Raw genomic sequence first — 26075 nt, 5'->3', positions numbered from 1 at the left:
AGTGCCTGCTTAATATGTTTGCTGCCAAGATAAAATTAGTCAAGCTGTGGGAACAGTTGTGTTCAGCAGAGTACAGTTCTCATCTGCTAGGCAGTGTAGTCGCCACTGAAGTACCCAGGAGCCAGCCCTTGGTCATAAGCAGTCGTTAGTCTAGTGATGGAGTGCCGGTTACTATTTTGTAGACAATAGTGAGCTTCTCACTGTAGGTAGGTGGCAAGTACTTTTCATTCAATGTATATCATGCCAGAAACTTTGCAACTGACCAGCTTCAGAAAACTATTTAGGAGAAAAAAGAAAACTCTTACCCTTTTCTCATAAACCCTACATACTAGTTTTTAAACAACTTTTCTACTTAAAGTTTCAAGCAGACAAGAATGAAAGTCTCCTCTGCTCTTCAATAGCTGATTAAAGGTTGTTCCACAATCGTAAGACAGAGCTTTATCTTAATTTGTTTAGGCTGCCATAGTAAAAAAATGCCAGATCAGCACTTAATGTTCTCATGATTCTGGAGGCTCATAGTGTGAGATCTGGGTGCCCTCGGGTGGTTTCTAGCACAATCTCTCTTCTGGGCTAGTAGATGGTCACCTCCTGCTCTGCCCTCATAGGCTTTTCCTTGTGGTGTCTCTTGCTCCTCTTGTGAGATTACCAGCCTGCCATGTAGTATGCACCTATAACTCAGTGGCCAGCAGGGATGACATAGTACCATTCTGTCATCACTTTATAATTTGAGAATACCTTTGTGGGTTGATATCCTCCTTTATTCCAGAAGGGTATTTTTTGCCTAGTACTGGGGATTGAATCCAGGGTTTTGTACTTCCTTGTCAAACCCTCAACCATACCACATCTCAGCTTCTGAAAGACACCTCACACAGTCACCTCACACAGACCTATAAAACATGATTATATTTCCTAGGAAATGTTACATCAAAATGTTATACCTCCTCGTTATATCAAAATCTTGGGTAATTTTCTGTAGTCTTAAATCAAATGTAAAGTGGTTGAGGAGGCCAAGTGTGATTGATGGTGTGTACTGTGGCGCCTAAGGCAAGATTCAGGGGTCAGTGCCAGCTGGAACTCCAGAATAAGACCTTGTCTTCAAAAACAGAAAGAACTGACAAGGAAAATGTGGTATGCTTAGTCTGACACAGTTCTGTCTGCCATAAAAAGACAGAATTTAGGGAAACATGACCAAGCTAGAATAGCCCTTGTGATATCGGATATGGCTATCTCATTTCCAGTGCACTATCTTCAGGTAAGGCTTTCCCTACTCTTAAGTGGAAGGAACAGGTTATGAAATTGGGGAACTAGAAATTGATTAAGAAACTGATGATGAGGTAGGAATGTAGTAAATGTACTTTACTAGAAAGTGAAAGTGTTGCATGGTAGCCAGAGAGATTAAAGCCCAAAGAAGGATGCTGAAAGAAAAGCTGTTCCTTTACCATGCTCAGATGCTGTTTCCCATCCTCTCACTACTAATGGTTACTGTTTTATCCTATTTTTCATGCAGTATAACTAATGATACTACTATCAGAATATGTTCTATATAAAGTATATTTAAGTACACTCATTTTTTTAAATGTACAGTAAGAACACACCCCTTCCTTAAAAATCATCAATTTAGCTGAACATGGTGTAATAGGTATTTAATGTCAACACTCGGGTGGCAGAAGCTACTGGATCTCCATGCATTCCAGGCTGGCCTGGTTTACATAGCAAGTTCCAGGGCTACATGGAGAGACCCTGTCTCAGAAACAAAAACAAACAAAAGAAATCAGCTTAAAATTTCAACTGGAAGCAATGAGGCACTGACTGAAACCAAAACTGCATTTATCTTCCTGTCCAGTTGTTTTGTCCTTGGGGTCATTTTAAGACTGGAAGGGAAAGAGGAATTAAGATTGCTAAGCTGAAGGATTCACATGTTAACTTTCAGTCTAACTTCACTATGAAGTGGTATTATACCCATTTTGACAGGAATAGAAAAGATTCAGAGAATGTTAGATTGCCTGATTAAAGTCATCATATATATAATTAATAAGTGATAGAACTACCAATCAAGCTCACACCTTGAAAAAGAAATGGAATTTCATACAGTTTTATCCCTTTTGTTTGTATTTAGAAGTCACCATCCTGTACCCCTTGTAACTGTAGCAGGGAAAATAGAGGCTGCTTCTCTTTCTGTTAGAATCTGGTATGATAATTGTCCCCTTAGATGTTTCAGTATCTGTTATGTTCAAGATATAACTGAGAAATGATTCTGCCAGTTCTTAAGGGCTATGGATAGAAGGATTATCCAGGAGCTTCAGAAATAATATCACTGCCAGTTGTCAAAGACTCTTTTAAATGATTTTTGTAAGACGAGTATAATCCTTGTTACTTAAAGCATTTAACAAAGGAGACAGAAGAATGAACTGAACTACCCACAGGAAGCCAAGGGTGGTCATGGCACACGCTTGTAACCCCAGCATTTAAGAGGTAGAAGCAGTAGTCCCCAAGCAATGAGACAAAAAGGCAGAAATAGACCCAAAGCTCTGTGTAGCAGGCTAGTTTCAGGAACAGCACTCTGTAGCAATAAACGTTTCTCCTATTGCTCCAGCAGGCTGTGTTTAGACTGCATCTCCTCAAAGGAAGGGGACCATCCTGTCACCCTGAGTAACTGCTTCTCTCTTCTTCCTCTTCTTATGGGGAGAAGTAGGAAAGGGCGATCACTTCATGTACCTTCTTTATAGCTAGCTATGGGGCTTGGGGCTTGTGTATATCAGACCTTGGCTCATTGTTGAGTTCCTATAGGCTGGGCCATTTCCTTTTGTTCTTTTTTTTTTTTTTTTTTTTTTTTTTTTTTTTCCCCGTTCTTTCTTTCTTTTTTTTTTTTTTTCATTCTTTCTTTTTTTTTTTCTTCTTTCTTTTGTATCTCTCAGCATATTTAAAGGAAAAGTAGAATTTTATTGAATCGATACAAAGATCCTTCGTTGATTTCTTACAAAGGCTATGTTGTTGCCTGTGTGAAAGGTATGTCTCTCACAATGAGACAAGACCCAAATTCTGTACTGTTTATTTCTGCGTGTCTGATTATTGAGACTTAAATGTAGTACTTACCATGCATGTGAATGCACACATATGTACACATGCAATCAAGTCTTTTCTGGAGTACAGTGAATAACACTTTACCTTTTTATTGCCTCAGGAAGACCTGTTTAGTATGCATGTGTATAGAACAAGCAATAATGTTCCCACACTGTCTGTTCTTGCCATATTTTCAGGCACAAACTGTGGGACTCCCAGTGACCTTGCATTCACCGAACGTGAGACTGATGCGATCTACCCTCCTCCCACAGGCATCCAATGTGGAAGCCTTTTCATTCCCAACATCCAGCTGTCAAGCAGAAGCTGCCTTTATGGAGGAAGAGTGTGTTGATACTCCTAAGGTATGGCTGGTGTGCTTGAGACACAGTGCAGAGTGGCTCGAGGCTTCAGTTTGGTATACAGTGTTGTAGTGTGCTTTTGCTGGATGTTGCTTTGGCTTTGGTGAAGAACCTTATTAAGGTGTTCAAAGATCAGCTTTCATCTGTTAAATAACAACTCTCAGGTCACATAAACCCTCTGCTTTTTCCTTCCCTGACTAATTCCTTTTCTCTCCCAAGTTTTAAGATTCCTCATACATGTTTGGGTACATGAGTGGATGGATGGGTAGGCAGGTTGGTTGACTTAACAAATTATGATTTTAAAAACAAAAGGCCACCATTGTTATTGTTGCCTCTTTTCTATTCAGCAAACTGTAAATACAAAGTGATAGAATCTCTTTAACTGTATAAACATCCTTTCTGTCCAGCTTGGGCATGCTTAAAAGGTTTAGTTTGTATTTGATGTATTATATAAAGTTGGCTGTTGGGAAGTGGAAGATGACCACTTCTTTCATGCAATGGATTTTTTTCTGACTTCTAATATAAGTGGTATATACTCAGTACCAAGTGCTATACACATGATCATATTTATAGGAAACAGTGTCATAAAAGAATATAGGTTTTGGAGTATATTAAACTGCTCTTTACTAAGCTGTGTGGATTTGGGCAAGGTGATTTTTACTTTCTTCTGTATAAAAGGATACCCATTTTAGGAGAGAGACTGTTATGAGAATTAAGTAAGAGAATCTGTGTGGTTTAGGGTAGATTTTTACATAGTCAACAAATAGTTTTCCCATGTTTTAGCCTCTTTGGGTAATAAAAACATGAATCAGACATGAACTTGCCTAACAGCCTGCTAGACTGTGGCCTAACAAAAAGAATATTAGATGGAACTAAAACAACATACACTGCTGAATAAATTGATTACATGTCACACATGAGGTGTAATTCAAAGTGAACCTAGAAAGAGGCAGGGGGATTTGATTTGGGGGTAACTATCAGAGCTGGAGCTGCAAAGTAGAGTAGAATCCATATGTCTGGAAACTAGGGTGGGGTATCTTCAGTGAAGGGAAGAGCTGTTCAAAAGCGAGCTGTAGGTAACCAGGTCCATCTAAATCAGAGCACTTATTCAATTTGGGGTAAAGGGCATGTAAAGCAAAACTGTAGCAGTAAAGATGCATGTGTTAGTTTTGAATGACAAGCAAGCAATTTAGGTTCTTAGGCAGTGTTCTAGGTGTGGAATGTGGTGAACTATCTGGTGAGATAACTGATATGTTAGATACAACTGAAGGGTTCTGAGCAAGGAAACACTACATGCATCCTGTTCTTTGAAATTTTGCCTGATTAGTTCTCTGGCAGGCACAGGCTAGGGGACAAGAAAAATAGGAGGGTAAGTATGGGTCTGGGAGAGACATGACACGGGACCTGAGATATGGGAATGAGCATCAAATGGGAGAAGAGGGATGGTAGCAGTGGGATTGAGAGGATAGAAGTCCAAGCCTACAGCAAGGTTTTGAGTCTAGACAAATGGGATGGGCCATGCTGTTCTGCCGAGATTTCTGGATATCAGGTAGATTCATAAGTTGCATGAGTCTAGCTGGAGCACAGGGACAGTGGCAGCTGCAAGCCAGCCTGTCAGAGCAGGTGCTAAGCCAAGTTGCTGAACAAGAATAGTTACTGGCCAGCCCTAAAGATGAGTCTGTTTCCTGTGGACTGTTTTCTATGCCTGTGTTTGCTAGCATTACACATTAGTGATACATTTATGCTCAGCATTTAGACATAAATTAGGGCAGCATAATTCGTTTTTAAGATCTAATTCTCTTGAAGAAATTAAAATGCAGTGTGTTGAAGTCTTGTCTGTAAGGGCACCAGGCCCAAAACACAGATTGGGCACTGTCTGCTATAATATATAGGGCAAGCTATTTTTAAAGCTTGTGATTGTTACAGTTACTAGGAAACAGGCAGGAAATGAATGGTTTTGCAAAAGATATAGACAGTTGCTAGATGGTATATTCTCATTTGCAGGAATAAGAGTGTCAAACTGGAACTGGCCCCCCACACCAGCAATGCCACCCTGAAATTCAGACAAACCATAAACATCCACAGGACATACTGTAAATCATTTCATGTCCTTCTGACTACCTTTCTCTGAGGCCCATGAATAAGTGCACACACAAAAGGACCTTCCAGTGCCTTTGTTCGTACAGCTTCGTATACATTTGCTATAACCCACTGTTTATGAACAATATATCATAGCTGTATGTATTGATAATTCCATTTTTGCTTGAAGTTAAGGACTAGTACTGCACATTTAAAAAACATCACCTCTCCTTCCTTTAATTGTTAGGAAACTCTCTTAAGGGGTCTGTCTTGACTTTGACTTGCAATTTCTGGGGTAGGAAGGGAGGGACCTTTCTGAGAAGTAACTGAAACCCTAAGGACATAGGGTTCATAGAGGGAAGACAGTTGTACAAACTCTGTAGAATAAATCCCTCATGTGCACACATTCCAGCCCATTTGTAACACTATTAGAGACTATAATAAAAAGATTTCCAAGTTCACACCTTCACTAGCTGGTTGACAAGGAGCCTTTGAGATAACCCTTGAAAATGCAAGTGTGATGGAGGCATTCCATGTCTAATTGGACCTTAATATGCTGCATTATGCAAGTAGTGCACATGAGAGAAGATTGGAAAAACAAACACCAGACTCAAGGTAATGTTAACCTCTAGTGGCTTTGGGGGAGAAATTTCACTTTCAATTCTGAATTTAAAATTATAATTTGAAATAAAAACAAAAAAACTGGTCAGAATCATGCATGACAGTATGAAGAGAATAAAGATAAAATTAATTTAGTTATAATGTCACTACTCAAAGATAGCCTATTTGACGTCATACTACAAATTGGTGGATAAGATATAAGGCTCAGTGGATGGGATACTCTTAAAATTACTCTCTGTTATGTGTAATTTTGTATCCTCTATCTAACAATATATCATGAGAATGTTTCCCATGTCTTGAAGTAGTCTTTGCCAGGCATAAGCTTTAACAGTTATGTAATCCATTGCTTTATACATCTCTTTCTTTAAACCAACCAACTCCCAAATCATGACACAGACTTCTTATAAGTCATGAAAGCTCAGCCTTAGCTTAGGCTCTTGTTGCTAGCTCTTATAATTTAACCTGTTTCTCTTCATCTACATGTTACCTTGGGCTTGTTATCTTTCTATATGTCTTATTTCCTGCTTCTCATGTCTAGCTGGCAGCTGCTGGCTTCTGGCTCCAGGTGTTCCTCTCTTTCTCCCTTTTTTTTTTTTTTTTCCTCCCTCTTTTTCAGGCTTAGATTTCTTCTATTTGTTCTCTCTGCCCACCAGCCCACCTATCCCTCTCCTGCCTCATTATTGGCCAATCAGCTTTTTATTAAACCAATCACCTGCCTTAGGCAGGCAAGGTGAAACAAATATAACACATCTTTACATAATTAAACAAATGCAGTGTAAACAAATGTAACACATCTTTGCCTAATTAACATAATATTCTACAACAAAAAAGCCTATTGTTGAACACAGTTATTTCCTTTTTCTTGCACCCTTAAGTGGGCTATGGTAGATAATTGTATGTCCAAGCCTTTAACTGTTAAGTCCTATTATTTAAGAACCCATTTCTAAGCCGAGTGTGAGTGCACATGTAACCAGCACTGAGTAGAACAAGGCAAGAGAACAGAAGTGCAGAGGTGCCCGGGCTCCATAGCAAAGCACTAGCTTTGAAAAGAATTTTCTAGCATTGGTGTGATTCCTTTCCTTCTTCACCTGTTAATTTGCCTCAAGGGGGGGGGGGAAGCTTTTTTTTTTTAGTGTAGTTTTTTTTTTTAATCTTTTTACTTCCATTTTATTATGAGCAAAACAAAGCAACAGAGTACATCTCAAGGAATTTTAATTGTACAATCTTAGTATTTTCACACCTACATGAAATAGTTTAAAGGCCTCCAAATAATCGCATCTTTTGTAATAGTGTGTTCCAATACCCATTCACTAATTTTCTCTATTAATCTTAAACAGTAAAGTACATGGTAATAATCAGGTTAATAGAGGAGAAAAATTACCAGTTTGAAACAAACCATATGTCTGCGTAGTAACTTAAGTGTAGTTTTATTCTTATGCTTTTTTTTATTGAAAAGCACTCCCCTTTGTTTAAAAAAAAAAATTGAGTTTTTAAAGAACTATATTTTTCTGAATTGTATTAGTTGATTCTCCCAACACTTTACAACTATTTTACAAAAAAAAAAAAAAAAAAAAAAAAAAAAAAAAACAGAAGCAAAACAAAAACAGAAAGTGTTTGGTTAGAGCCTGAGCAGCTAACTTGTAAGTGATCAGACTTGGATTTGAGCCTACAGCACCTGCTTAGCATGTGCTACATTTGCCAAGCACATGGGACGCAGTTAAATAAGGTCCATTTCTCTCCTGACTCACTGGTTGTACTATGCTTGGTGTACTGTGTGAACATGCTTACCTGCCCTTAAAATACCAAAGGCTGGAAAGCTTAAACAACAGAAATTTGTTTCTCACAGTTCTGGAGGCAAGAGGGCAAGATAGAATTAGTTCCAGCTGGTTCTGTTTCTGATAAAGTCTCCCTCCTCCCCTCCTGCCCTCCTGTCCTTAAAACAGCCCCCTTCTCACTCTGTCTTGAGATATCCCACAGCCTTTCCTATGTACCCAGGGGCAGCTGAAAACAAGCTCTCTGGTGCCTGTCTTTTTCACTGCTTCTTGAGACAAAATCTCACTGTGAAGCCCAAGCTGGCCTCAGTCACTTAACACAACTGCCTTAGCCTCCTGAGTACTGGGATTCTAAGTGTATACCACCGTACCAGCTTCATGTGTCCTTTCTTATTTTATTAAGATGTATTTTACTTTTAATTATGGGTATGTGTCTCTGTGGGTATGTACACATGCATGTTGGTACCTACAGTGACCAGAGGTGTCAAATTCCAGTGAGCTAGAGTTACAGTCAGTTGTGGGCCTCTTGGCGTGAGTGCCTGGAACAAACTTGGGTCATCTGCAAGAAGCAGTGTGCATCTTAGCTGCTGATTTGTCTCTCTAACCTTTAATGTGTCTCTTCTCATAAAGGGCTTCACTCTCTCACAGACCCAATCTCCAAGTACCTTGGGAATTAAGGCCAACATATGAATTTAGAGAGGCAGGCTCCAGGGCTTTCTGAGTCAAGGCTGGGATTCTGAAGGCTTTGACTGCTGTAGATGTATGAGGTCTCTGAAAATCAAAGTGTTAGAAGTTATACATTTTGCTCACGTCTTGGAATCCTATCATTTAATCTGTCTAGAGTATTTCTAGAGCATACATTCTTATTTCTAGCAGCTTATGTCATTTATGTAGATTAGCCCAACATTTTAATCATACATCCTTATAGACAGACTGTCTTAATAGATGGTTAAGGGGTTTAGATGTGTAAGTTCTCCATCGTTCTTTCACGAAGGATGACAATGAAATACACTAAAGGGGAACACTTATCTGGGTTCTCTTGCTGTCAAGGCCCTGGGTAAATTAGCATGGGTACTGTCCTGGTTAGTTTTTTGTCAACTTGACCCAAGGTCAAGTCATTTGGTAAGAGGGAACCTCAGTTGAGAAATGCATGTACTAGATTGACCTGTGGAACATTTCCTTATTAATGATTGATGGACAAGGGCCCAGCTCACTGGAGGTGGTCCCACCCCTGGGCAAGTGATCCTGGATGTTAGAAGAAAGAAGGCTGAGTACACCGTGGGAGCAACCAGCAAGCAACATTCCACTGTGGCTTCTGCTTCAGTTCCTGCCTTCAGGTTCCTGCCTTGGCTTACCTCAGTGGACTATGCCCTAGGATGTATAAGCCAAATAAGTCATTTCCTCCCCCAAGTTACCTTTGGTCATGTTGTTTTATCACTGCAATAGAAATCCTAGCTAAGCATGATGGTCAGCTGCTTCAGGAAACCTACTCGTGGCCAAAGGTGCTCACCTATGTTAACCCTGAGCCACCCCATGGGCTTTCTTACAGATTCTCCAGCCTCTATGTGTTGTTTTCTAACTGTCCCCAGATGAAAAGTCAGAGCAGTGAATCCAACCATTGTTTTATATCTGGAAGAGACTTTATTCAGACATAGTTCCTCTTTTGGCTTAGATGCTAAGTTTATACAGCGACAATGTAAGATTAGAAATTCCCGGAGCTGGCTGGTCTGACTAACTCAGGAAAAGGTGACTTCTGTGCCGAGGGAATTAAGAACCTTGCTGATATTGCTTACACCAACAGGAGGTGGGAAATGCACTTGACAAAAGCTGCACATGAAAGGTGCTCAGTAGATAATTGCTTTAAAAGGTCTTGAGAGCCTTAGCAAGCTGACACAGAGCAGTTCAGGAGTCTAGAAAGATAGTTGCTGGCCATACTTTCCTGTCAGAAGAAAGTTAAATACAAAGGAGACAGGTATCTGGCCCGAGTCAGGAAGAGAATGACAGTTGCTGACCAGATTTCAGATTTCCCTTTTCTGTGCCATGGGAGGATTGATGTGGTCTAGGGAGAACACAGCTTCTGTGTATCAGCTACTTTACCAGCATGAAGTCTCTCACTCTAGATGCTTGTAGAATCATCTCCTCCAAGAAAACAAAGCTCTGAGTCACCCTACTCCCTCACCAAAAAGAGCCTTGCAATGCCTTCTGCAACTGCCGTAAGAAGAAAGTCTCCTGTGCCTGGCATAGGGCAGTCCCATGTCACTTCTCACATATGAGTTGCCTCTGCTCCAGTGGAAACAATAGCTCTACCCAGTGTGTTCCAATTGAAAGAACCACAGAGAACTGACTCCTTGGCTGGCTGCTCCTGAGCAGCTATTCATAGGAGAAAGCAGATTGATTACCACAGGGGAATAGTTAAAGTAATGAGGTAAATAATTGCCTGCTCTTTGGGGCTTTTACCAGCCAGAACTTGAAACCACAACTCTCCTTTGTGTGCTGTTTTGCTAGCCATTAGGTGGTTTGCTTGGCAACTGTGTGGGAAGGCAGTGTGCTCATTCAGAATCTGTGCCGAGCTCTCCCAATGGGACGGGCACCATAGATGTTGTGTGAACTGCTGGTGGGTGAGGATTCTGTGCACTGCGGCTTATTAACCACTGCTGGAATTTTGAGCTGTGAGTCATTTGTCTTCTATAATGGAAGGTTTTGACTGTTTGCCATTTGAATTTTTTTTTCAGTCCTTTTTGCGATATCTACCCACAACAAATTCTTCCTTTCCATTCCTCAGGCACATTAAAACCAATTCAAAAACAAAGTATCAATAGGTCAGTACTTAAGTTATGAACATAAAAGTGGTTGGGAATTAGAACAGCACTGACTGTTCTCTCTACTGTTCTCTCTCAGCTATGAGACATTTGCTGTAGAAGTGAAAAGCAGCTCATCTTCCTCTCCGGTTACCCTTATTTAAATAAAAACTGATAAGCCTCGAGCCAGCTCGTCCTGTGCATCTGTAAACCACTGGAAAAGGTGGTTATTGTAACAGAGATGACTCAGAGTAGCCTGGGTGCTGGTGCCAGTTTGGGCCCTCATGGGCTTGTCTTTGAGCACTGCAGTTGACTAACCTTCATTTCTGATGCCAGTACTGCCGATGGGAGTAAATGCATACACCTTAATAGTTTATTAAGTCTTGGCCTATTTCTCTGCTGTGGGTACTCCTCAGCAGAGTTTCAGCTGCGCTCCCTCTCACACTGACAGGTAAATGGCTGTCTGCTTGACCCCGTGCCCCCTGTCCTGGTGAGGAAGGGATGCCAGTCACTGCCTAGCAATATGATGGAGACCTCCATCGATGAAGGGTTGGAGACAGAAGGAGAGGCCGAGGAAGACCCCAGTCATGCCTTTGAAGCTTTCCAGGCCACACGGAGTGGGCAGCGACGGCACACTCTGTCAGAAGTGACTAACCAATTGGTTGTGATGCCCGGGGCAGGTATGATATCAGAGGAGCACCAAGTTAAACCCTTACAGCATTGTTTCATACTTCAGGCATCAAGAAACAGTGACCGTAGCCCCTTCCCTTATGGAGCAGGTGCCATGGACTGTGTGAATTAGGTCTCCTCAGCAGCTGACAGAGATTAGAAATCAGTGTCTCCGAGTTGACTTCCTCCTCTCCAGGTTTCCTTGGATACAGTGTGCTTCATAAGGGATTGTGGCTGTCTTTGAGGACAAGATCTTATGGCTATAGCTCCCATGGGGTTTTCCTCACCAAACTTGAAGATGGTTAAACTAACCAGTAAAAGCATCTGGAAAGCTGGAGGATTGTTTGTGGTGCTGGAGACTGACTGCAGCAGGTCTCAAGCATGTTAGGCAGCTCTTCTGCCCCTGAATTACACTTAGGGTCCCCAGCCCTGAAAGAACTTTTCTTTTAGGTTAATTGTCTGTTTTCCAGACTCATGAGGAGTACTCCAGTCCTCTTGCCCATCCTGAAAGATTGTGGCTGTCAAGACTATAGAGTCTGCCATTTTGTCTTGCTTTTTGTCAGTGTGTTTAAAGAAGACGCTATTGGTGTGGGTAATATCTTTTTTTTTTTTCCTACAGGGAAAATTTTCTCTATGAGTGACAACCCCTCCCTTGACAGTGTAGACTCTGAGTATGATATGGGGTCTGCCCAGAGGGACCTGAACTTTCTGGAAGACAGCCCTTCCCTGAAGGACCTCATGTTAGCTAATCAGCCTTCACCCCGCATGACATCCCCTTTCATAAGCCTCAGACCTACCAACCCAGCCATGCAGGCTCTGAGCTCACAGAAACGTGAGGTCCACAATCGGTCCCCTGTGAGCTTCCGAGAAGGACGAAGAGCGTCAGACACTTCCCTTACCCAAGGTATGTGCTTTTCTTTCTGGCTCTGAAAACTTCAATCAGAGGTATGAAAGAAGGTTGTTGTCTTGCTGATGGGTATATATAACTAAAAGGCCTATTTTGCTTCTTAAACTCTTTGTACTTTGTAGGAATTGTAGCATTTAGACAACATCTTCAGAATCTTGCTAGAACCAAAGGAATTCTGGAGTTGAACAAAGTACAATTACTCTATGAACAAATAGGATCAGAGGCAGACTCTAACTTAACATCAACTGCTCCTCAGCTCCAAGACCTCTCGAGCAGCTGCCCTCAGGTGAGTGTACAGGCTCTTCTAAACACCACATTTGTCCTACAGATGTGTGGTTTTCAGTTAGAGAGCTTCCTCCTACTCTTAAGCTAGCTTTATGGGAAAGCCCAGGTCTCAGAGTTTTCTTGATGCTGTCACTAACAGCTTAAACCCAGCCATACTGTTCCCAGATGCTTAGCACCAGATAGAGGCCTTCAGGCTCAGTGTAGTTCACAAAGCAGGCAGATTATATATGGATGACTCGGTCTCCCTTGGCCACACGCACACATGCACTCATGCACGCACACACTCATACACACATGATGATGGTGAGCATCATCCAAATGAGAAGCTTCTTGCCACTACCTTTGATGTGAACTCGCTATTAAATATGAAGATTAATCACATTAAAAAATATAATAAAAGTTGCTATTTCTTGAGCCAGTGTTCAGTGCATCATATTCTGGGCACACATTATAGGTAAGCACTTTCTTGTGATACCAGGCAGGTGCTTTTGTTCTAGTACTGACTAGGTAATAGTTGAGTTATTAGCTCTGTATACATTCTCTGAAAGCAGCATTCAACCTACTATTAGTTAGATAAAAGCTTTGGGGTATTAGGTCATATGAAGCCCTGTTTCTACTCACTCATTTGCAAAGGTGCTTAACTATGAATTGAAACTTTCTCACATAGAAATTAAAATCTCCATTGCCTTGCTCCTTAGGAGGAAGTCTCTCAGCAGCAAGAAAGTGTCTCCACGCTCGCGGCCAGCATGCATCCTCAACTTCCTCCACAACAGAGCTTGGAAACCCAGTACCTACAGCATCGACTCCAGGTGGGTTCCTTAGCACTCTTAGTCTAGCTCACTTTGCCACAGAAACCCATTTTGCATTACTTAAGGTAGCTGCTTTATTCCTTGTAGGCAGGTAGATTTAACCCTACATTAGTAGTTTCTAGAATCAAGTTCAGACTTAGCTTTATGCCCTCTGATAGCAGTAGGAAAGGATATGCCAAGTGCTGGGAAAGAGAGAAGAGAGACCTGGCTTGTTCTAATTTTATAATTATGAATAATAAGATAATATCTCTAATATATAAAAGACTGTTTGTATTGGTGCATGAAGATCCTAAGAAACGATACGGCATAGATCCCATTCAGAATGAGTCACTGAGCAGGCACTGGGGCTTCCTGTCAAGAAATGTCTGATTTTCTCATTGTCTTCCATGAACCTCCCCGTCCTGGAGGAATTTAGAAGTGGAAAATATGTCAGCCAGAACTAAATGCCAAAGCCTGCTGACCTTATGCTCTTCCAGTGTCATAGTGAACAAGTGTTGGTGCCTTCTCTCTGGATTCTGGAGGCCACATGTGACTATATTGTCCAGACAGGCATCCAAAGGGTACACCTGAGCTGCATCCAACTGACAGCATATATATGCTCAGGCTCTTGTTGTTTTTCTGATCTTCCAGAAGCCTAATCTTCTGCCAAAGGCCCAGAATACTTGTCCAATATATTGTAAAGAACCACCTCGGAGCCTGGAACAGCAGCTGCAGGAACATAGGTAAGGAAGTCTTTGGCCAGTAGAGTTAGTTATTTTCTTGGCAGCCTGGAGAATGCTGGTGTGTTGTCTTTTTCCATTCTAGTTGCTGCTCCTAGGGCCATGCACTAGTACGTGGCCATTTTCTGTTTGGGCATGGTGTTAATGAGGTTGTTGAATCCTAGCATATAAGCCTGTCACAACAGCAGTCCCCTATGCACTCTGTCATTTCTTTGTATTTCTCTGGGATATGGTCAGCCCTAAGATTTCAGAAGCAGTCGTTTACACTGATGAGGCTTTCTCCTTGGTGGTTCATGCCTGCTTGTCCCAAGAAGCTGCTTGGCCAAGGTAAAATTGCCCTAATCATCACCTACCTAGACACTCACAGAAGCCAAGATGTTGCCTTTTTCAGAGCAATCTTCGTGAGTAATTAAGCCTCTCTAGAGGGAGAGACTTGAGAGACAATGTGTCAGTGCTCACAGGGGTCAGTCAAATAGGGGCTAAATCCACACAGGTGAATTTACAGATTTTATTTGGGTGTCAGGTGTGCGGGTGCATGCCTGGAATCCCTAGGTCAGAAAGATCACAAACTTGAAACCAGCCTGGGCTGTAAAGAAGGTTCTCAGAAACAAAACAGAAAAGAAAGGGAAAGTGAAGGTAATGCCAGGTATTGAATTTACATTGAAATCACATTCCCTTGAGATGTAAAATGCTCTTTTGGTGTTGACAATTTAGGCTCCAACAGAAGCGACTCTTCCTGCAGAAGCAGTCTCAGCTGCAAGCATATTTTAATCAGATGCAGATAGCAGAGAACTCCTACCCTCGACCAAGTCAGCAGCTGGCTCTTCCCCACCAGGAGACTCCACCGCCATCCCAGCAGTCCCCACCATTCAGCCTGACCCAGCCCCTGAGCCCGGTCCTCGAGCCCTCTTCTGAGCAGATGCAATTTAGCCCTTTCCTCAGGCAATACCCGGAAATGCAGTTGCAGCCCCTGCCCTCCACACCCAGCCCCCGAGCTCCACATCCCTTACCCTCACAATTGCAGCAGCCACCCCCTCCATCTCCTCCTCCTCCACCTCAGCAGCCAGGAGCTGCTCCAGCCCCCTTACAGTTCTCCTATCAGACTTGTGAGCTGCCAAGCACCACCTCCTCTGCACCAGACTATCCTGCTCCCTGTCACTATCCCGTGGATGGAGCCCAGCAGAGCAACCTCACAGGCGCGGACTGTTCCAGGAGCTCAGGGCTTCAGGAGGCCCCATCTAGCTATGACCCGCTGGCCCTCTCTGAGCTCCCTGGACTCTTTGATTGTGAAATGCTAGAAGCTGTGGATCCACAACACAATGGGTATGTCCTAGTGAATTAATCTCAGCTCAGGAAGTAAGGTGGCTCTAGTGAAGGCAGACTTCACTTTTTCTATTTTTATTCCAACCCTTTAAACTTAAAGCTTAGTTTTTCCCTAATGGGGAAAAATCACGTTTCCCAACCAGAATCAGGGTTTGACTGGGGTAGATGTTCCTCCCGGCTCTGTTCCACCACAAAATTTTCTGTGGCAAGGGCTAGAACATAGTTGGAGGCTGAAGCCAGTGCCCTTAATTGAGTGGAACCAGCTCAGCTCTCAAGGGGGTACCAACAAACATTTGTATGACAACATATAGACCTAGGTTTTACACCAGTTCTTTTCCAAGGAAAACCTTGGCTAAAAGCAGGGAAAATGTGTTGCATATATACACCTAAGGAAAAAGGAAGGGCAGTATATTTCACTAAAGCCAAATAAGAGCAAAGTGCCTCAAGGCATATCAAGACTACATGGAGAAATCTGATGCACAGAGAAGAGAGGGAAGTTATGAGGGAAGTTATGGGTTGTCACAAAGTTGTAAGTTCTTGGCTGTTGATACAGGGTGTCCTCAAGACCATCAACAGTAGTAGAGCCTAAGGAATGTTTCAGAGACACTAAGTAGCAGCTGGTACTGACCCTTTGAAACCTGCAGTCATCTGGGAGCATGTGATAACGCCTTTTCAAAAGTGCCCCTGGGTGGCCCAGTGTTATAGGGTTCCAGAGTTCTCACCTGTAGAGACAACTGGAGACCTGTCACAGTAGAGGCTGAAGCAGAAACCAGAAAGCTTTGGGAACTTGGGCTTATCTAAGCTGGGAAGCCAGAGGCTCTTCCTACACAACCTCCAGTCTCCAGAGACCTCTTGTCTGCTACACTGTAGTAATCCCTCTGGCTCTCCACTCTATTGTTAGGAGCTTGTGGAGCTTTGCATAGTTGGACAATTTCGTGTAGGGTTTAGATTTTTCAGGATACACAACATGTATGTCCTATGTGAGTGAGTGGCAGTGCTGTCTTCCCCAAACTTCATCAAACTTTCTTTTCTATAGAGACCACGGTTTCCATTTATGTCCTTACTAAATCCAAAGTCACTTCAGTCTGTTTTCCACCATGTGGGAATCAGAATTCTTAATTTCCTTAAGGTTTTGATTTGTATGAAATATTCAAGTATTATAGCAATATTCAAAGAACCACAGATATGCTAGCCATCTTAACCCTTTAATTCACTCCTCAGAGGAAATGAAAATTCGATGCTATAGCTAGTCAGCTAGATAGTGAGAAGTAATTAGTATTCTGTCATTTGCGCAGTGACATCCAGGTGTTACAAACTCAGTATTATGTGTAAAAATTATAATTTCTATTCTTTAGAGTGGCTTGTCCTATCAGCAGATGAATGCACTAAGCACAAAGCGTCTTCCTTAAAGCACAAGAAGAGAGCTACTACACTGATGCTGCATCTAGAAACACCTATAAGTTGCCTTTCCTCTCTGTAGTAAGTGTCCAGGCAGGCGAGGGAAGACTAGGCATGGGAAGTCTACGGAGAGCCATCCTGGCCACCAGCCCAGCCCCTGCCAGTGCTGGTGATTCGAGTGAGCTAGCATCTTTGAGGCTGGCCAGAGACTGTAGTTATTGGGCCCCAACTGGTGCCAGGCTGCTTTGCAAATGCGCTCTGCTTGGAATTGGGCTGTGGGTATCAGCAGGAATGGATATCAGGAGGGACTGTCATTTTGTGATTGAATAACTGAAAATCCAGTAAGGATAAATTGTGTTTCTTTTATTGATTCTGTTCCTCCTCTTGCTTAAGATCGATGATTTTGTAAGATAAAGGACATCATTGCATTTGAGAGATCATTTCATTAAGATCTCTAACATGTCTTAACGCTTTGCAAAATAAGCCAGCTATAAAATGGGGCTTGATCTGTTTAGATTGGAGGAGGATGTTTTCCCAAAATATACTGCAGAAGCGCTATAATAGTGACGGAATGAAAATGCCTTCCAGATTGAAAATGGGGGCCGCTCATTTCAGGACTGCAGGAACAGCACCGCTACAGATTGGCATAAACCCCTGCCCCCCAACAGGGCTGTGAGCTGCTTAGCCCAGGAGACCTAGCAGCTATGGCAGGACAGTTAGGCGACAGATGAGGGGCTGCGGAGAGGCTGTCAGAAGGTTAAAGGCTGCAGAGAGAAGCCGGGAGCACCCATCAACAGCCAGCCTGCTAGGCACTGACACACAGAGCGGAGGTGAGGACAGTCGCCTGGTGAAGAATACCATCATGCTGGATCCTGTCGTAAGCTCCCGTTTGCTCCTCTCACTCCTTCCAAATAGAAATCCCTAATTCCGTGGCTATCTTTACTTCCTGAGATGGAAGCTGGTGAGCACAGATGGGCTGTGGTGGTCAGCTCACCTGATTACTTCTGTTGCTGTCTCCTAACTAGTGACCATGGAAGCTTCCAAGCCATTTCTCCTCCCAAGTACTAAAGTAACACTAAGACGGCTCAGGCGCACTCATGCTGTGAGGCAGCTCTGAAATACTGACATGCTCGCCTGTCAGTTCACATCAGCAGTGTGTACACTACTGTATAGTAACCCTTGGCTTTGTTATCTTGTAAACCAGCCTCTTCAAAGAGACTGATGATTCAAACATGAGGGAAATTTTTTCATTCGGCAAAAAGTGCAATATGTGTGGTACTTTTTTATTTTTGTTTATGGTCTCTTGTTATCCAGGTATCACTCTCTGCTCTGGGGGAAATAGATTAGTTCTGCAGTCTCGAGTTGGACAAGTGTGTCTCTAGTATTTACATGCAACTGGCATGCTGGTCCCTGTAAGGCAAATAGAGGGTGTTAATGCAACAGGAAGATACCAGGTTGTGGGCTCCTACTCCTCTATTCCCAGGGAGCTGCCTGACCCGTGCCAGCCCTCACCCTGCCCTGACCTGGCCTGCCTGGGAACCTGCCACCTTGGGAACAAACCCTCCAGAATCTACCCAATGGGAGACAATGAGGACCCAGGAAGAGCCTTTGGAACTGATGTGAGGCATGAGAGGTGGCCTGAGCAAAGCCTTTTGCTTTGTGTCCTAGGAAAAGGAAAGCCAGGATCCCATCAGCCTGTGATGATGCACGCCTTTAATCCCAGCTCTCGGGAGGCAGCAACATTAGAAAGCCAGGGTCCCTCTATCTCAGAAATCAAGATCAGAAGTGTTTAAATCCTGTCCTGGTGTCAGGGTGGTAGGACTTCAGCCTTTTCCTGCCACACCCGGTCCTAACTTGTATAATTGAGTCTTCACTGTTCTAGGGCCCGTACCCCATACCCCCCCCCACAGTCAACCCAACCTGTGGAGTGACACCCTCTGCCCTACCCTGGAACTCCAATAACTAGGATACTCAGCAAGGATTCATCATAGGCCTCTCTACCTCTACCCCAGGAGCCATTATACCTAAGGCAGGGATACTAAGACTGGGAAAAGGACTGTGTTCTCAGCTGGAAAGTGACACAGTGATGAGTCACAAACTGAAGGAACCCAAAATGACCAGCTGATCAAAGGCCCCAGGTGCAGCAGCAGTTCAAGACATGGAGACTCAGTAGGCTCGCCTTTCTCTGTGGGGTACTCTAGCCTCTAAAGAAGCCCACTTACATATATGAGGACCAGTCTCTCTGCTGTTAGACTTTTACACTCACATCAGTAGTGGCTTAGGCTCTCTACTGGTTTAAAGAAAATTCACTCAAGTGACTTTTTCACATTCCTCCTCCTTTAGAGACAATATGTAGTGTCATTTGATGACACTGATCCCACTGGGCAGTTGCAGAGTCCCTGTGCCAGGGCTGACCTTTGCTGCATTTGTACCCCTAAGCTGGGCTGCCTCTACTGCCTCCTCGGAAGCCACCCGAGCCGTTCGGTCTCTCTGTGCCTAGACATCAAAGGTAAAAACTGGAGAACAGGTAGTAAGTTGGAGTCATTGCTCAGGCAGGGATCTTTATCATTTTGTTGCTTCTGGAAATTTTTTTACAGAGCTTACCTTCATAGTGATTTGTGGGAGACAAGAACAGTATCATCATCAGCCTGTTTCAACACTGGACAAAAACACACTTCAGTACTTACACACACACACACACACACACACACACACACACACACACACACACTCTCCCTGGCTGGGGTCCCAGAGAAGTGAGAGCCTTTGCCACCTGCCCTTGGTAGCAAATGGAATGAGGCAGTGACCCTTAAAGGGTCCTTTTGACCCTTAAGTCTTTGATCTCCCAATATCTTCCCACTTATTTGTTTAGCCATTTTTACCCAGTTACAATTACCTAGTTGATTCTAGAAGACTCCCAGCCTTCATAGTTGCAACCACATCTTATGTCTACATTATATCTGAGCAGATTTGTGTCATGTGGCATGGGTTGACAGATAGGGATACTGCACCATAGCTTAACCAAGGGTATTCTTGCAGGGCCTGCCCTCTCAGCTCGCCCATCCATGTTCACGGCAGCACACCAAGCACTTTCACAAGCGCTCTCCCAATTCTATGTGAAGTTAGTGAGAGATAACCCCCCCATATTTCTTGTAGCTGAGGAGAGCAATACTCTCAAAGGGTACATGACTTAGCTGAGTTCATAGAGCTCAGACAAGCACCTTTGTTGCCTGGCTTTGCTCCTTGTTGGAGCCCTGTCCCACAGCCCCTCCCCTTCAGTAGCACCTCTTTGCATAAGCAGATGGCTATGTAAACAAGGCCCTGCCCAGATGGCTGCACCCTCCACCTGACAGCTGCCTGGCTTTAAGTGCCCACTGCAGTTACCCAGGTGACCTCAGTAAACGAGGAGGGGGAGACAGACACCACAGATTGGCCTTCTTACTGTCCAATAAATCAAAGAAATTTAGGCTTAAATTAAGGAGGTTTGTTTATTAAATGTAATCCAGTGCTTTTTCAGAATGTATTGGAAGGACACACTCCTCCCTGATTGCCAGAGGGCTTCCTTAGTCAACAGTCAACCCCAGAGAAAATGGATGCCCAGAGAATCGTGAACTCAACCTTTATCCTAAAGGGATAGTGTGTAGAACATATTTCTCTTTTCCATTCCTTTTTTTTTTTTTTTTTTTTTTTTCTCGTTTCTTTCCTTCATTTCTTTCTTCCTTCCTTTCTTTTTTTAAATGGTCTGAAACAGAGTGTCACTATGTAGCTCTGACTGTCCTAGAATGTCCTGGTTTACTATGTAGACCATGCTGGCCTGGAACTCACAGAGATCAGCCTGCCTCTGCCTCCAAATGTTGGAATTCAAGGTATGTGTCTCTACCACCCAGGACATTTCTTTACAATTAAGTCCTAACAATTAAGGCTCTATAAAACACTTTCAGGACTACAAAATGGTAATGTGCTTTGATGATAGAATGCTAGGTCTTTTCAGAACCAAAATGGGTGAATAAAGGTAGTTTTAAAAATAGAAATACAAACATCCTGGTGGATAGCGTAATGTTACATTGCCAAGTGCAGATGACTGACACCTGCATGCCCAAGATTTGCTCAGTCAAGAAAATCCAAGTGGTTAAACATCCCCACTACCCGTGGTTTTTGTTTTGGTTTGTTTGGTTTGGTTTGGTTTAGTTTTAATGCCTCTACCAGAATCTGGGAAGGAGAAAGCAGCAGAAAAAAGGATGTTGGCTTGGCTTTGGGGACTGCAGTGTTTAAGAAGGGAAAGTGGTAGAGATTACTTGCACTTTGTAGAAAGGCAAGGCCATTTGCTTATTGCAGAAAGGGAGGGAGTGGTCTTGCTGGATTCAGCTTGGTCTGTGAGTTATTTTAGATAAACTTAACCTGATTGTAGTTAATTTTTTTTTCTGTGTGCTTTTTAATTACTAAGAAAAAAATTGGTGACTTTGATAGCTTTGGTATTTTGAGTGCAAATCCTAATAGCTCCACTGTGGAAAATCAAAGTGTAACCTGCCACTCAGTGTTAGAAAATTGCCTAAAATGCAGTTTAATAAATGATCTTTGTACCAAATGGTAATTTAGATGGAGTAATTTTCTGCAAGGAAAATGTACTGTCTTTATGTTTCCAACCCTCCTGAATTAAAATAAAAACACCTTGTTTTCTAAAACCCTGGTGATGTGAATGTCAGGCTAATGAGATTATAGGCAGGTCTCCACCTCACTGAGTACTGGGGAGTTTTCAAACTGTAGAAGGTAGCTGTGTTCTCTGAGCTCTGGTGCTCATTTCAGGCTACAGAAAGGACAGTGGATAATATGTTCTCATTGACGTCAGCAGGGTAAATAATACCTCCCCCTGAATTGCCTGAGTACACGTTAGCCACTACAGATCACTGATGGAAACACTGCTAACCACAGCCTGCATACAGACCGGGCCCCACTGGGCCTGGGTAGTGCTCCTTGATGCAGGTAGTCTGCACCAGGGCCTCTGCCACAGGAAGAAGAACAAAGACGAGCTCCCATGCTCTTGACAGCTCCCCCAGGACAAGCAATATAGAGGGTAGGAAGTGAGGTACTCTAAACTGCCAGGAAGGCCAGCAAAGGACGTTGCTGCTTAGTGACAGTCACCCCCCAACACACACACCATGGACTTCTGTCAGGGATAGACATCCTTTAAGATACAACCCTTTGCCCTCAGGGTTTTAGAGCATTCCTTTGCCAAGCTGCTTTCGTATGTTCTAGACTTGAGGGGAGGACAGGATTAAATCCTGTTCTCTGGCAGTGCGTGCAGCTGAGATTTGGTTTCCATTACTTAAACCATTCCCCTGGGCCAATATTATATAGAACTGAAACAGATCTAAAACTCAGGCAAGCCTGGTGGCTGTGAGTGTGTGTACTGGGCCTGGAGCACAGACCCCTCACTGTGCATGTGCACAGCTCTTCCCCTTGGAAGAGAACTCAATACAAGTTTCTATTTTTTCTTTTTTTCACTCAGTAACTGTTTTGCAAATTTTACCCTTGCCTGTTGAATCACTCTGTCATTGTAATGTTGTCATAGGCAACCACCCAGGCCTCCCCTAAGTCTAAGGACACCCTTCACTTCCATGGCAAGCATAAGGGCCCAATGAAGAACAGCAAAGAATGGGCCATAGAGGCCAGAGCACTACCCTGTGGCCTCTGCTTGGCCAGCTCAGGGACACAACAGACCAGCAGTAATCACATTTCTAAAACCACCAGTCAGCCCGTGGCCAGGTACGAATAAACCGGCTTCGTTCTTGGGAGCTGCCCTCTTTCTTCCCTGGTCCTTTGATGTCAGAGAAATCTTTGGACTCTTCCCAAAATAACTAGAGACACTCAGTCTCTAGGAGGATGCTGGATGGAGGATCAGAGGTTCACCCTGGAGATGGGAAAACCCCTTACTCCCACGGTGACATGCTGGCCTGAGGGGTGCTCGTGCCTGCAAGTGGGTTCAGGAAAGAGGAGCCCCAGCTCAGCCTGCAGTTCTCAGGGGCAAGGCTGGGCTTTGTGAACTGAAGTTACTTTTCAGTGTTGCTGTGATTATCCAGCTTTTTCAGTGTATGAAATAATGGCTTCCATTATGACGCCTTCACACCTACACATCCATTTCTTTGCTCATATTTCCCCTATTCCCCCTCTTGCCATCCCTCCCATAATGTATGGCCCACTTCATGAACTTGCATGTCATCCTTGTGCAGGGGCCATGATAGTCTCCCTGTTCTGTTCCAGTGTTATCAGTGTGCCCCGTGACCACATAGGGTCTCACACACCATAGTTGCTCCACTTGGGCTCATCAAAGCGTGGCTCTACCCTTTCAATTTGGCTCTGGCCACGAATGTCAACGGCTGAACAGCTCTTGAGCAAATGGAATACTGTACATACATTACTTCAGGCAATATCCAGTAGGAGGAAATAGATGTGAGTCTTGAATGGAGTGGATGGACCTTCACCTCAGACATGGGGCTGCCATCAGTGACACACCTGTCACCTTCCAGGCACAAAGCTTGGGACCACAAATCAATGAGGTCAGACAGTGTCCTGAGGAGTCTGCTCAACTCTGCATCTGTAGTTACAGTCAGATTACAGTTACAGTTACTGCTCCCTCCCTGTATTTGTGCAGTTCTGGGCTTTCCCAGGATTGCTGGACTGCTTGGCAATCAGGGTAAACACACACACACTTAAGTGGAGGAGCAACGAGTCTGCAGAGAAGTGCACTCCCTGGAGACAAGCCCCTAACGCTGGCTGGGCTGATCATTCAGAAAATTCAAAGCCCAGAGAAAATGAGGCAGTTGGGTGTCTTGATGAGCTGAGTCACTCCCTCCACAGATAGGCTTCAAAAGTTCCATATTCTGTTTTCCTCCTCATTCCCCACAGATGGGATAATGAAGCCTGAGTTGCCTAGGAGAGGGCCTGAATGAGAACTCTGACCCCAAGGCTGCCCACCAAGCTGATGGAATAGGATACAACTGAACTAAGAAGATGACAAAGCCTTTCCACAAAATATACCATGCAAGGGACCCAGTTCACGGTCTTGCCTGTGTCTAGCCAGAGACCCACTGTAACTACCTTAGGTCACTGCAGAAACCCACAAGCTTAGTCATCAAAATGAGGGCCAAAGGACAGGCAAGCAGTTGGAAGGGTCCCAGGAAGTGAAGGGCCAGTATAGAGCAAGGCTTGGGAAAATGGGCTGGCTACCCAGTCCCACCTAGGGGGTAACCAGACAGGCACTGCAGACAGGTGGTACCACCCCTTAGTGCCAGAGACAGCATAGGAGCAGCAAAAATAACTGGACTGAGTCTTTAGCTCCCAGGCCTGCCACTAACTTAAAACAAATTACTAAAGGCTTTGTCCCCAACTTTGATGGGAACATAGCCAGACTGCACTGTCCTCTAATACTAAAACATTAAGGGTCTACCAACTGCCCTTGACAGTTTGTCACAATGCTACTCTGTGTTGCTTTAACTAGTCTGCAAGACACTGCGGTAGGAAATGGTGAAACATTTGCCTGGGAATTCTCTCCTCACAGAAAGGTGATTAACAGTTCTGACGACTTAGCCCTGGGATTTTGGTATTTTTGTTAATGAGTTCTGAGCAGCACTGATCATACTTGACAATGTAAGACTGTCCCAGAGAATCTGATGGTTCACCTCCACTGTCAACATGACTGGGTTTCTTTCCTACCACCTAAGAGACATTCTGGGTCTATCTGTGAGGACATTTCCAGAAATGTTTAACTCTAGAGGGAAGAACCATCCTGAATGTGGGTGACCATACCATAGGCTGGTGTCTTGGACTGAAAAAAAGGAGAAAAGAGGAAGCCAGCAGGCTGTCAGCATTCATCTGACCTGACTGCACACACCATGTGACAGGCTGCCATGCCTTGTCTCCTCAAGCTGTGAGCCAATCTAAACCCTTAGGTTGCTTTGTTCCATTCAGGTTGTTTTGTCACAGTAGCAAAAGTCAATAACACAAAAGGCTGCCTAGATGGGCAGCCTTTTCCTCCCCAACTTTGAAGTTAATTAAACTCATGGGTGGAGAAGGTTAGAAGGCCTGGGGGAGTCTTTCTCTTCACAGACAGCTCCTCAGTCCTCAGGGAGTCTCAGGAAACAGAGCCTAGGAACCTGCTCCATCTGGCCTGTGACTTATCCTTTCCCTTCTATCCTTACTTCTGCCCTGTTAGTAGTTGGTGGAATCCAGTTCCCTTAGCTGGAAGGCTCTAGGGGTGATCAAACATTCCTGGGCTTTCTTGTCCTGACTAAACGTGGGCCCAGTCTTTCTGGGTTCAAGACTAATTAATCCTTTGGCCAAGAAGCTGGGCTCCTCAGAGTTGCTCTTAATCCCCAGGTAGCCATATGCCCCACAGTCTGAGGAATACACCAGCTGCCTAGCAGAACAGCCTCATCTCAGGCCAGCCAGAACATCCCAGGTCACCAGCAAGTTGCTGGCTTAGATCCCAGAAGAGACAAATGCCAGGACAAACCAGTGGGAGAAATAGGCGAAACACCAGTAAAAACCAGCAGTAGAAGCAAGGGTAGGGGGAGCCAGGGTCAGGGAAGATGAGCTCTTAGCTGAGGTGCAGTGCAGGGACTGGGTCTGGTCAGTGTCTACGCAGAACAGACTGTCCAGGCAGAGGGAAAGGGAAGAGGAGGGTGGATTGTCAGCCCACTGTCTGCACCCATTATTTATGGACATTTCACTTGATTTGAGTCTCCAGACCTGGGCTCAGTGAGGAGACTGAATGTCCCTCACAGCTGCTCCCTCCTGCAACAACAAAACTGACATCACTGTTGTCAGGGAAATGGTGTTTTGATTAAAATCATGTGACAGCTACTTCATGACTCAATAAACAAATCTGCTGTTAACCCTTGCCTGACATGCTCACCAGCAGCTGTGGTCAGAGAGCAACCTCTGCCCCCAGGGGGGACGGGGGGGGGGGGGAGTGACTATGCCGATCTGGAGGTAGCAGAGTATGAGAAGTGGTCCAAGCTGTTCCTTGGCAGGTCCTGCATGAGTGACATGAGTCATCACATACACAAAAGACCATGCAAACTTCAAGAGCCTCTCCATGGCACTGAGGCAACACCCACCCTTCACCAGGAAGAACCCTGGGCTGCTCTCTTGGACCATGCACCAGGCGCAGCTTCCAACATCAGATGACTCCCTTGGGGCTTTGAGGCCAGTCAAGAACTCAGTTCCCAGAGTTCTCCACACCCAGATACTCTCCCTATGAGGACAGATCAGTGAGCT

The 26075-nt window shown here is 44.0% G+C and overlaps 1 protein-coding gene and 1 pseudogene across 9 annotated transcripts in view; one reads left to right on the top strand and one right to left on the bottom strand.

Moving 5' to 3' along the window:
- Nucleotides 1-21481, top strand: part of Sik2 (salt inducible kinase 2) — a 102466-nt gene extending 80985 nt beyond the window's left edge. The window contains exons 9-17 of one of the 9 annotated variants that reach the window (XR_007835298.1): nt 3258-3422; nt 11141-11369; nt 11978-12262; nt 12388-12551; nt 13249-13359; nt 13990-14081; nt 14793-15401; nt 16757-16880; nt 17468-21481. Coding sequence is in view for 6 of the 9 variants with exons in the window: in XM_051197446.1 (XP_051053403.1) it covers nt 3258-3422; nt 11141-11369; nt 11978-12262; nt 12388-12551; nt 13249-13359; nt 13990-14081; nt 14793-15401; nt 17388-17475 (1743 nt within the window). In the remaining 3 variants the exon portion in view is untranslated. Of the gene's footprint in view, nt 1-3257; nt 3423-11140; nt 11370-11977; nt 12263-12387; nt 12552-13248; nt 13360-13989; nt 14082-14792; nt 15402-16756 lie in introns of all 9 variants that reach the window. The other 8 variants (XR_007835297.1, XR_007835296.1, XM_051197451.1 and 5 more) reach the window with 8 other exon arrangements.
- Nucleotides 21482-22981: 1500 nt separating this feature from the next.
- LOC127232045 (uncharacterized) lies at nt 22982-23082 on the bottom strand (annotated as a pseudogene).
- Between the last annotated feature and the right edge of the window lie 2993 nt (nt 23083-26075).

The sequence above is a fragment of the Phodopus roborovskii genome, unplaced genomic scaffold, assembly GCF_943737965.1.
Source record: "Phodopus roborovskii unplaced genomic scaffold, PHOROB, whole genome shotgun sequence".
Classification (NCBI taxonomy): Eukaryota; Metazoa; Chordata; class Mammalia; order Rodentia; family Cricetidae; genus Phodopus; species Phodopus roborovskii.
Note: the sequence above shows the minus strand (reverse complement) of the source record. Positions and strands in the feature narration are given on the sequence as shown.